The following is a 12,378-nucleotide window of genomic DNA, read 5'->3' on the forward strand; positions in this document are numbered from 1 at the left end:
ATTATTTTATGTAATATTAAGTTGTTAAAATATACAGATAGGAAATTTGTTCTCTTTTGCATGAACTTGTTTTGTCAGCACTTAATACAACATTTGTTTACTGATAAACTTGAAAAAACCTTTACAGGTAGGCCTCCCAGCAAAATCTGGTGTCTGTGGTGGAATGTTGGTTGTAATACCAAATGTTATGGGTATTTGTACATGGTCTCCACCATTGGACCCTTTAGGAAACAGCTGTCGTGGTGTGCAGTTCTGTGAGGCAAGTAATTGTACTTCAAGGATCCTAGATACAAATATGGTGTTTGTCAACACTGTTATGCATTTGGGAAGTAACATACAATGTATGAGTATAGGCTGTAGACATGTACACTTCACAGTCTCCTACAATATTCTATATCTCACATAAATTTCTTGGATATTCCAAGCTACACTTCAGTATTCAGAAACAATGTAAATCTCATATTGCAATGGCAAGAAGCACATCTGTCAAGCAACTTACAAACCCAACTTAGTAAATACAGGGCTATTACAAATGATTGAAGCGATTTCATTAATTCACTGTAGCCCCATTCATTGACTTGTGGTCACGACACACTACAGATACGTAGAAAAACTCATAAAGTTTTGTTCGGCTGAAGCCGCACTTCAGGTTTATGCAGCCAGAGCGCTCGAGAGCGCAGTGAGACAAAATGGCGACAGGAGCCGAGAAAGCGTATGTCGTGCTTGAAATGCACTCACATCAGTCAGTCATAACAGTGCAACGACACTTCAGGATGAAGTTCAACAAAGATCCACCAACTGCTAACTCCATTCGGCGATGGTATGCGCAGTTTAAAGCTTCTGGATGCCTCTGTAAGGGGAAATCAATGGGTTGGCCTGCAGTGAGCGAAGAAATGGTTGAACACATGCGGGCAAGTTTCACGCGTATCCTGCGGAAGTCGACGAATAAAGCAAGCAGGGAGCTAAACGTACCACAGCCGACGGTTTGGAAAATCTTACGGAAAAGGCTAAAGCAGAAGCCTTACCGTTTACAATTGCTGCAAGCCCTGACACCCGATGACAAAGTCAAACGCTTTGAATTTTCGGCGTGGTTGCAACAGCTCATGGAAGAGGATGCACTCAGTGCGAAACTTGTTTTCAGTGATGAAGCAACATTTTTTCTTAATGATGAAGTGAACAGACACAATGTGCGAATCTGGGCGGTAGAGAATCCTCACGCATTCGTGCAGCAAATTCGCAATTCACCAAAAGTTAACGTGTTTTGTGCGATCTCACGGTTTAAAGTTTACAGTCCCTTTTTCTTCTGCGAAAAAAACGTTACAGGACACGTGTATCTGGACATGCTGGAAAATTGGCTCATGCCACAACTGGAGACCGACAGCGCTGACTTCATCTTTCAACAGGATGGTGCTCCACCGCACTTCCATCATGATGTTTGGCATTTCTTAAACAGGAGATTGGAAAACCGATGGATTGGTCGTGGTGGAGATCATGATCAGCAATTCATGTCATGGCCTCCACGCTCTCCCGACTTAACCCCATGCGATTTCTTTCTGTGGCATTATGTGAAAGATTCAGTGTTTAAGCCTCCACTACCAAGAAAAGTGCCAGAACTGTGAGCTCGCATCAACGATGCTTTCGAACTCATTGATGGGGACATGCTGCGCCGAGTGTGGGAGGGACTTGATTATCAGCTTGATGTCTGCCGAATCACTAAAGGGGCACATATCGAACATTTTTGTATGCCTAAAAAAACTTTTTGAGTTTTTGTATGTGTGTGCAAAGCATTGTGAAAATATCTCAAATAATAAAGTTATTGTAGAGCTGTGAAATCGCTTCAATCATTTGTAATAACCCTGTATAATGAAAGAATAAAGATCATCTTTATCCACCAATCTGAAAGTTGAAGAGATGATAAAACATTTCAGATTTTTTAATTTCTCAATGAAACTGGATTATGAAATTTACAAAATTCAAAGAAATAAACAGAAGACTATAAGTCAAATCAGTTACAAAAGTGTCATTCCAGGGAGAAACAGAGTAATATTTCAAAATAAATAGACTACAAACATCCTGATCCACCCCACCCAAGCACAAGACCTGCCTGATTCACCCACTCAGCACATCGTACTCTAGTCTTGTCACGGGCTTATCCTTTCTTATCTGAGTAGGACTACCTGCGAAACTAGCCATGTCATATGCAACTTCTACTGCACAGCATTTTATGTGGCCAAGAACAAATTTGACCACCCAGTGGTGGAACATGCTGCTGAGCACAACATGCTCAAGTTCAATGGCTGCTACACAACCTGTGCTATCTGGATCCTGTCCCTGAGCACCAGCTTATCTGAGCTATGCAGTTAGGAGTTACCCGTGCAACACATCCTTCATTTCTATAATTGTCATAGCCTCAGTCTTCACCAATCCACAGCACTTGTACCCTCTACCCAACAGACAACCATTCCTCTGTCCTGTCACCGTATCTCAACCCACACCTCCATGGCATGACCACCACACACTGTACAAACTCACTGAGTCCAGTGTGTGTGTCACATTCATATACCATCACGTGCACTCTCTCCCTCCTGCATTCCTATCTCAAAAACTTGCTCTCTCTCTGAACTGACAGCTATACTTCCCTAACCCCGCTTTCTGCTCCATCTACCCACTCCACCTGATGCAACATGTCAACCCATTCCACCTGCCAAACTGCAGTCCTGGGAACATTTAAATAAACTGAAAAGTATGTTGTTTTAAAAATTACAAGGAAAGGAATGGCTGACCGTTTCTTACTTTCAGGATGCCAAATTCCCTTTACTTACCAAAAGAAACAGTTAAAAGTAGGTAAAACTGAAAGTAGCTCTTTGGAACTTGTGTGTTCCTTTCCCAGGGAGGGAACAGGGATAGGTTAGAAGAAGTAAAAAATGAGGAGCAGACCACTCACATCCCACTTTGAATGGGACATGACTACTGTGAGGATTACTGCGGGAACAGAGAAAGATGAATGATAGGGCTTCAGAGACAGTGGGATGTCAAATATCAGTTTCGTTTTTTCTGATTTTAAGTGTTTGTTTTGCAAGTACTTTGAATTGAACCTCCTGGAGACAAATCCCGACTAGCCATTATATCTTCTAACTTTACAGCTGTCTTTCTCAAATGGATTTTTATTTTGGAAAAGTATATTTTTGTGTTAAGTTCATTAAATATATTTCAAGACTGAAGTAGTAAATAAACTTTTGTGTGTGTGACAATGGTTGAAGAGTTATCACTGACTGTCCTATGACTGACTATCCTATGACTATAATATCAATGAGTTACTGTTGGAATTGACAGACTCTTACAAATACCTGGGTGTAACACTTTGTAGGGATTTGAAATGGAATGATCACATAAGTTCAGTTGTGGGTAAAGTAGGTGGTAGACTTTGGTTTATTGGTAGAATTCTGGGGAAGTGCAATCAGTCCACAAAAGAGACTGCTTACAAATCACTTGTGCATCCCGCACTAGAGTATTGCTCAAGTGTGTGGAACCCATACCAGATAGGACCAACAGGGGATATTGAACATAAACAGAGAAGGGCAGCACAAATGGTCACAGGTTTGTTAAATCCATGTGAGAGTGCCAGAGAGATACTGAAAGAACTGAAAGACTCTTGAACAAGATGGATGTAAACTATTCTGAGAAAGTCTATTAACAAAGTTTCAAGAACCAGCTTTAAATGATGACTCTGGGGATACCCTGTATGTATCACTCACATAGGGACCATGGAGATAAGATTAGAATAATTGCTGATTCAAACAATCATTCTTCCCACACTCCATATGTGAGTGGGACACTAATAACTGGTACAATGGGACGTACCCTTTGTCATGCACCTCACAGTGTTGCAGAGTATAGATATAGATGTAGTCTCTAATAGTACATTACTAAGCTTCTGTATAACATGAAGAGATATTTTTATAAGAAATTTTACAGTTTGTTTTATATCCAATAGTTGCTACACAGAAATTGTGGTGTTTGCTATATTTTAACACTAATCTGTTTTTGAATCTGCACATTTAGTTGTCATACAAAGAATATCATATTATTTCTCATATTTATATTCAGTTATTTCAGTTGAGCTTGTTACTTCATTTCAAATGCCTATATTTGAATTTTACAGCTGCTTGTGGAAGAATTTAATTTCCATCGATATGACAACTTAAAACACGCAACAAACAAGAAAGATCCACGAAGGCACAAGTATGAAACAAAAGGGCTGAGCATTGTCAACCTTTTGTTCTCTGCAGCCAGTGGTGATGTAACTGCTATGAGAAGGTTAGTTATTGTTGTATTACAATAATGGAAAATTCTGCATGGAAAAATATATAAAATAAGGGAAAAGCAACCACTTACCTATAGAGGGCTACACAAGGCACACAGAAATATGTAATACAAAACACTTAACACTAGCTTTCAAGCTCTTGATCTTGCGTTTGCTCACACAAACACAGGTGTGTACATTTGGGTGTGTGTGTGTGTTTTTGAATGTGTATCATGAAATCTTACTAAAAAAAGAACAAGAGCTCAAAAGCTAGTGTTAACTTTTTCTATTACATTTTTCTATGCATTTCAGTCTGCTATAGGTAACTGGTTGCCTTTTTAGTATTTTTTCATGTTTTAAGAAGCACCAAATAAAAAAACAGTAAAACTTAATAAAAGGACATGTTCTGGAATACTGGTAAGAATGTTGTTTATCTGCAGTGTGTAATAGATCAAACAAAGCATGCTAAACAAAACAGTTGTCAGATTTTAACTTTCTTCTCATATACTTTTTCCGTAATAATTGTAACAATACCCTCAAACAAGTGAACTGTAAAATATCAAGCATTAAGTTGTTCGTACTTTCCACTCACATTAAAACTTCCATGACAGTGCAACAGCACATGAGAGAGGAAGAAAGGAAGATTAGAGTTTAATATATTGCTAACAACAAGATCATTAGAGACACAACACAAAGTTAGGTAGGACAAGGATGGAGAAAGAAGAAGGAGATGGCAGCTAAAATGAAAAATAAATCCTAAGATGTGCAAGCCCCTGGATCAAAGCCACAGACATGCCATACCTTGCATCTGGAGACACATAAGGTGCAAGAAAGGAGTCAGCAACAGTTAAACAAATGCCAAACATTTTTATTATGCAGTTTTCAAAAGTCTATAAATAGTCAATAAAATTTTTCTGGGTTTGTGACCACATTTTCAATATGTAAAACTACTGACTTTTGGTCACTGTTGCAAGTGACCTTCTTCAGGATGTTTTTGGTTACTGCTGAGTGAGAAAACAAACGGTAAACAAAAACACCCTGAAGAAGATCACTTGCAGCAGTGACCGAAATGTCGGTAGTTTACATACTGATAACGCGCTCACAAACAAAGAAAAATTTTATTGATTGTCACAAGGGCTGTGGAAGCCTACATTTTTAGTCAATAAATACTTTTTTAAGTTCATGGTGCAGAGGCTGTCCATAAATACATCTTTATGTCACAGTTGGTTTTAATCTCAGATCATTATCACAATGCCTTTACATCTACATGCTAAAATGCATTATTAGTTGTAGATGGTACTTTTTATCCCACATTAAGCATTCTTTTAGTTCTGTTCAAGAATGAAAGTGAAAGTAATGACTGAATTTATAGCCTTTACAAATTGTACAGACATAGTATGTATGACATTGAAGAGTTTCCAAAATTCTACCATAAAAATGTTTCTGGAAATGGTGTAACTCATTTTCTGATGAAAATTTAGCTTTTAAAACTTTCATAATTTAAAACTTTTTAAAAATTCTGTGTCATCCTCCAATCTTCAATGAGTTAACCTTTGGCTCTCCATGAGCCACCTTGGAATCTCACTGGCAGCCTTAATTTAGTTCAGATTCATGTACAACATCTCTTTTGTCTTAGAATCAAGCTGAACTTCATATTAACTTACCAGAGTAGCTCAGATCTTTATTTGCAATTAATTTATATGATCTCCTTTTCAGTCTTGTTGCATTTTTCTTTTTTTTGAATCCAGGCTATAAAACAGCCACCTACACACTTCTGTACATTATAAGTCCACCAGCAGATACTTATCAGACAGATGTCACATCTTCTATGTTAAACTTTATCTCCTAATGACTGCAGAATTTGAAAGAAATGGATTTGTTCTACAGTATTCTCTTTCATTAAATATACCAACAATTTGAAACTATCCAGGCGATCTAGTGTGCAGAAGCAATTGCAGTGGCCATCATGGTATGCACAAGTTAAATTATCCCACATAAAAAATGAGAAAAAATGTTTCCCATATCACACAATATCACAATAACCTTTTTTTTTTTAAGTAACTGGACATGATTCCCCCTTGTGTGCCAGTTTCTTCTTCTTGCAGTACCTCTTACAGTCAAAATGATCAATTATTTATTGTCATATCTAGAGGCTTCAAGTGATAATTAATTTTGTAACTGAGAATAGAGCAATTAAAAATTGTAGTGAGTGACCAAGGACTGACCACACTAAATGGCTGAAGGTTTCAGTAACTATGCATAGATGAGGATATTTGAGCAGAAATGACTAGCATGAAGAGCTGCATCAAATGGCTCTTCAGACTGAAGACCTCAACTAGATATCCTGGTCTCTGTCTTCTCCTACAATTTTTGCCCTCAGTGGCTCCTCTCTAGTACAATAGAAGTTATTCTACTATGTCTTAACACATGACTTTTCGTCCCATCCATTGTTCTTGTTAGTAGTTTCCATGTATTTCTTTCTTCCCTAGTTGTGTAAAGAAACTTCTCATTATTATTTTATCAGTCCCCTTCAATTTTCAGCATCCTGTTGTGACATCACATTTCATGTGCTTTGGTCCTCATCTTTTCCAGTTTTCTCACAGTCTGTGATTTACTTCCTTTCAAATTGTGCTACCGATGTAATCTCAGAAAAATTATTTCTCAACTAAAGATCTATATTTGATTAAGGTACTTGTAAAATTATTTTGATGTGGAACGCTCACCTGGTCACAGCTAGGATGCTTCTTTTGTCCTCTTTGCTGTGTCTGTTGTGCAATGATGGAGTAGAAACTGTTAATTAGCTCCCATAATGGGCTACTTAATTTATACTCTAAAAGGAAAACAATGCTACCTAGTGCATCTGATACCTTTAGCTGGACCTCCTTACACTATAGTTCTTAACCCTGTAACAATATTCACAGCAAAACCAACTGTACACACCAAATCAAGTCTTTGTTGTTATGTCACCTTCATCATAGAATCACACATTGTGACATAGGTGACTTGTCAATTGTAATATTACAAACAGACCAACAAATGTAATGTTAAGTTACAATATGTACTTGATTATCTGGACTAATTATTGTCGTAAGTCATCTGCGTAATAAAAAATCTGAATATTTGAACGTGTGAGGAAGCGATTTTTGTACATTAACTCTAGAAAGAAGAAAGATAGGTTGCTACTCACCATAAAGGTGACACGTTGAGTTATAGACAGGCACAAAGAAAAGACTGTTACATATTCTTTGCCAAAGCCTGCTTCAGGAAAGGAAACACACACACATTCATTCACACAAGCAAACACACCTCCACACTTGACAGCCATCTCCAGCAGCTCAGAATGCATTCTCATCCAAGCTGCTGGAGGTAGCAGCCATGTGTACATGAGGTGTGCTTGTTTGTGTGAATGAATGTGTGTAGTGCGTATGTTTCCTTTCCTGAAGACAGCTTTGGGCAAAAGCTAAATGTGTAATAGTCTTTTTGTTGTGCCAGTTTGCAGCTCAACATTTCATCTTTACAGTGAGTAGCAGCCTTTCTTTTTCCGTGTATTGTTGATATTCCAATCTGCTAGCAGCAGCATGGATCAATCGTCCAACGCTTCCAGTCGCATTGAAAACAGTGACATGGAGGCGTCAAAAGAAGAGCAAAGAGGTGTTGTTTGTTTTCTGGCAGCAGAAGGAGTAGGAGGAACGGACATTCAGCAACGAATGTGATAAGTGTATGATGAACAATGCATTTCTCTTTGCAAGGGTCAAGGTGTGGCACAAGTGCTTCAGGGAAGGACGGGTGTTGTTAGCTGATGATGTGTGGTCTGGAGCACCACACTACATTACCAATGACATCGTCCAGCTGGTGGATGCACTCATAACCCAGGACAGCTGAGTGATAGTGAAAGCCATGGTCAGATTGAGCATTGGAAGTGTTCACAACATCATGAAGGAGCGACTGCACATGTGCAAAGTGTGTGCCCAGTGGGTGGCCCACAGTCTTCAATCACACTAGGAAGCATGTCGAATGGCCCACTGTCTTGCTCATCTGCAGCGCTATGCTCGGGAAGGGAATGCATTCCTGGCATGAGTGGTTGTTGGTGATGAGTCAAGGTATCATCACTTCGAACCAGAATCAAAACAACAAAGTCTCCAGTGGAAGCATCTAGGGTCACCACCACTGAAAAAAGCCACGGCCATCCACATGAGTGCAGGAAAGGTTATGCTGATGTTCTTCTTTGACCAAGATGGCCCCCTTCTGATTCACTTCCTGCAGCACGGGACAGCAGTGAATGCTCAGTGTTACTCACAATTACCTTGACCTCCATTCGCTGAGTGATCAAACCAAAACGACCAGACAATCTCGCCCATGGGGTCATTCTGCTCCACGATAATGCAAAGCCTCATTCGGCCAACATAGTTGGGGCTCTCCTACAGAAATTCAAATGGGAGGTACTCAGCCACCCTCCATACAGTCCAGATCCCTCTTCCTGTGATTGTGCCATTTTTGGTCCCCTTAAAAAGGCTGAGAGGGACAAATGATTCACCTCGGACCACGACGTCCAGCTATATGTGCGGAACTGGTTAACATCACAGCTCTGGGAATTTTATGAGGCAGGCATTCACTGCCTTGTGTCACAGTGGGACAAGTGTCTCAACAGTCAGGGTCAATACTTCTAACATACAGATACTGGTTTCTGTAATTATGCTTCCAGCTTGTTTCTTTTTGAATGCCCCTTTTAGTACAGCTGAAGGATGGGTTGACATATTAATGTAGTAAATGTAGGAAGTTTCCTTTTTTACCTTTTTTCTAAGTTTTCGTTTTATTTTATATTTTTACTTCAGGGATAAAAGTGTTGTCTTGCCAGTCAATGAATATTTCAGTGTTTATCCATGCCATTTCATGGTTTTTATAAGTAAAGGGAACTCTGTTATTTTTGAAGCACCTGGGGTTTTTGGATTTTTCAATGAGGAGCAAAGACATTTTAAGGGTCCTGGTGGCATTTGCACAAACTAACATTGTTATTTATTCTTTTCTACTTTTATGTCCTGGAGCTGAACTCTTTCACTGAGATGCAAAAGATTTTTCCGGTAATTATTTTCAATTTAATCTGGTTTCAGCTGCTTTTTAAACAAAGTCCAAGTCAGTTATTTTTGTCCAGTTCTTTTGTAAAACTGGCTTTCAAAGGATTTGCTGCATTTTCAAAGGTTTTGCTGCATTTATATCAGTTGACATTTTTTCACTTTGTATTTCCAATTCACGAATTTCATAACGAGATTTAAATCTATACAACCATCCAGTACTTGCCACATATGATACATCACCAGCAATTTTTTTTTTTTTTTTTTTTTTTTACTGTAATGCCTTCTCACACATCCAAGGATTAGCTATCAGCTACTCAGTTGATCTAAAAACCAACAATACAAAACTTCTTACAGATATTCATTTTCTTGGTTTCTTCATCAATTTTCAATGTTTATCTAGTCTTCACTATCAAGTCTGCTGGTGTATTTCAAAATTGAATCAGTATTCTACCTTAATATTGCTTATCATAGAAATACCTACACAATCCTTATCAACTAACTGAAGACCAATTTCTTCATTTATTAATGAATCAATAACGTTTACTTTATGTTTAAGAGATAACATCACTTCTTGCACTTGTGGCATAGCAACTGACAGCTGTGTCATTCAAACAATAATGCAGTGCATATTGTCTAGCTCAAACAATAATGAAATATGCGAGGCAGAGATCTTGCTGGACGTAGGTAGGTAGTGCCAGTGCAACATGTCTGTGCACACATGGACTGAACTACAAAGATATTGACCATCAGTTCAGAAATCTTCTATACTGTGACAGAATTTACTTTTGAGGCATTTTTCCTGGTCAACTTCAGTATTTTTTAGATCTGTGTTACTTTTCTCTGTTTACCACAGAGTCAACACCACAGGTGTTTACTCCATCAATGGTGTGGTGAATGACAGACCTAGACAATTGAATGGAACAACATTGCTTTTACTAATGAATCTCAATGAATGTTGATGGTCGGATTAGAGTCTAAGAGAGAGACTTTTGAACTATTGCCTTATGTGTCACCACACTGGTCCTGCTTTGAGTATTATGGTTTAGGGTGGTATGGGATTCCACTCTCACCCCCCTTTATTACGCCTTGCTGGTACACAAACCAACCAGCATTGTACCTCTGAAGTGTTGGAGCCTGTTGTCCTCCCATACCTTCAGAGCTTTCCGACAGCCATATTGCAACAGGAAAATGATGATGATGATGATGTTCAGTTTGTGAAGCTCTGCACGGTTATCAGTGCCCGTGCAAATTCTGAACCTTTGCTCAGCCCAATCTCACCACTTTCATGATGATGATGAAATGATGAGGACAACACAAACACCCAGTCATCTCGAGGTAGATGAAAATCCCTGACCCCGCCGGGAATCGAACCCGGGACCCTGTGCTCGGGAAGCGAGAATGCGACCGCGAGACCACGAGCTGCAGACTGCAACAGGATAATGTGTGACCACATGTGACATGCAATTTTCAAGACTTCTTTATCATCCACCAGATTACATTGCCCGCTTGGCCTCACTGTTCTCCTGATCTATTACCAATCAAAAACATCTGGTCTGTGACTGGCATGGGATATGCCATCCACTGCTACATCAGATCAACTTTGGCATAAAGTGGAAGCAGCATGGACAGCTATACCCCAACAACACATTCAAAGCCTCTTTGATTCAATGCCAAGGCATGTAGTAGTGGTTATAGCCAGCAGTGGTTGCAGCACTCTACACTGATTTCATCGTCTTCCTCAGTTCAAATTGGGCTGTATTTTCAATCACCTTCAGTGTGTTATCTTCCAAATCAATTTGGCTGTAATATCTCCAGTCCTTCTTGCTGCTGCATTTTGGATGGCCAGCAGAGTATCTACATAGAGGATGGTGCCAGAGTGACTCTGGTATGGCATGTCATTTATAATACAAAAAGAGTAGTGGCTGTTATATTGAGCTTTATGGTGCATGTAGTTGTATATGTTTCCAGAGAGGAATTTCTTGCCACTATTATGTATAAGTACTCTTTGCTTTGTTCCCTAAACACAATGACATCCAGCTTTTTCCTTGAAAACCATAGATTATCAATTTATAGAGAGGTAGGCCACAGTCTGAAGTATCAAAAGTTTTTTTTATGCTCAAAAATGATACCAGACACACACATTCTGTTATAAAGGCATCTGCTAACTTTTGTGAACAATTGATTGATAACATGAGTTGTGCTGTAGTATTTCCTGAAACCATACTGATTACGTAGAATTGCGCTGTGAAATGAATTATAATTTTCTATTGGACACTGAGAAAATGGAATCCACTTGCAAAGGAAATTGCTTACAAATCACTTGTATGACACATTTTAAAATATTGCTTTAATGCATGAGACCTGTACCAAATAGGACTAACAAGGGATGTTAAATGTATACATAAAAAGGCAGGACAAATGGTCACAGATTTGTTTGACCTACTCAAGATTGTCATGGAAATGCTTACCAATCTAAACTGGCCAAAACTTGAAGGTAGACTCCAACTATCCTGTCAAAGCCTAAGTTTAAAAAATAAGTGTTGACTGGAGAATCTAAGACTACATTTACCCCAAACATATAACTTCCATAGGGATTACAAAGACAAGGTTAGACAATTACAGCATGCACTGAGGCATTTAAGCTGTCATTCTTCCCACACTGCATTAAAAAATGGAAAGGGAAGAAATGCTAATACATAGTAGAATGGGAGGTACCCTTTACTATGCACTTTTCAGTGGGTGACAGAGTGTGGATGTAGCTGTAAGACATACTTTCTACTCCAATCAGCTGACTTACAATGCCTAAAGAAGAGTTCAGCACTTGTTACTAGCTTGTGAAAGTCAAGCAGAAACTCAAAGTAGTTTAAACAAAGGAAAAGGCACAGCAGAAAATTAAAAGTGCAGAACACCAGGAAGGATAGAAAATAACAAAATTCTGCTGATTGTGTATGTACAGTATAGTACAAAGCATACATGGTTAAATTAATCATTTGCTTAGCAGAC

General features: G+C 38.8%; 1 protein-coding gene across 4 annotated transcripts in view; it reads left to right on the forward strand.

The window, feature by feature from the left end:
- The window catches only part of LOC126475570 (glutaminase kidney isoform, mitochondrial), a 125,491-nt gene that overhangs the window by 90,282 nt on the left and 22,831 nt on the right, over positions 1–12,378 (forward strand). For all 4 annotated transcript variants that reach the window (XM_050103476.1, XM_050103478.1, XM_050103479.1 and 1 more), the window contains 2 exons: positions 128–259; positions 4,163–4,317. In XM_050103476.1, coding sequence (XP_049959433.1) covers positions 128–259; positions 4,163–4,317 — 287 coding nt within the window. The remainder of the gene's footprint in view (positions 1–127; positions 260–4,162; positions 4,318–12,378) is intronic.

This window comes from Schistocerca serialis, chromosome 1 (genome assembly GCF_023864345.2).
Source record: "Schistocerca serialis cubense isolate TAMUIC-IGC-003099 chromosome 1, iqSchSeri2.2, whole genome shotgun sequence".
Lineage (NCBI taxonomy): Eukaryota > Metazoa > Arthropoda > Insecta > Orthoptera > Acrididae > Schistocerca > Schistocerca serialis.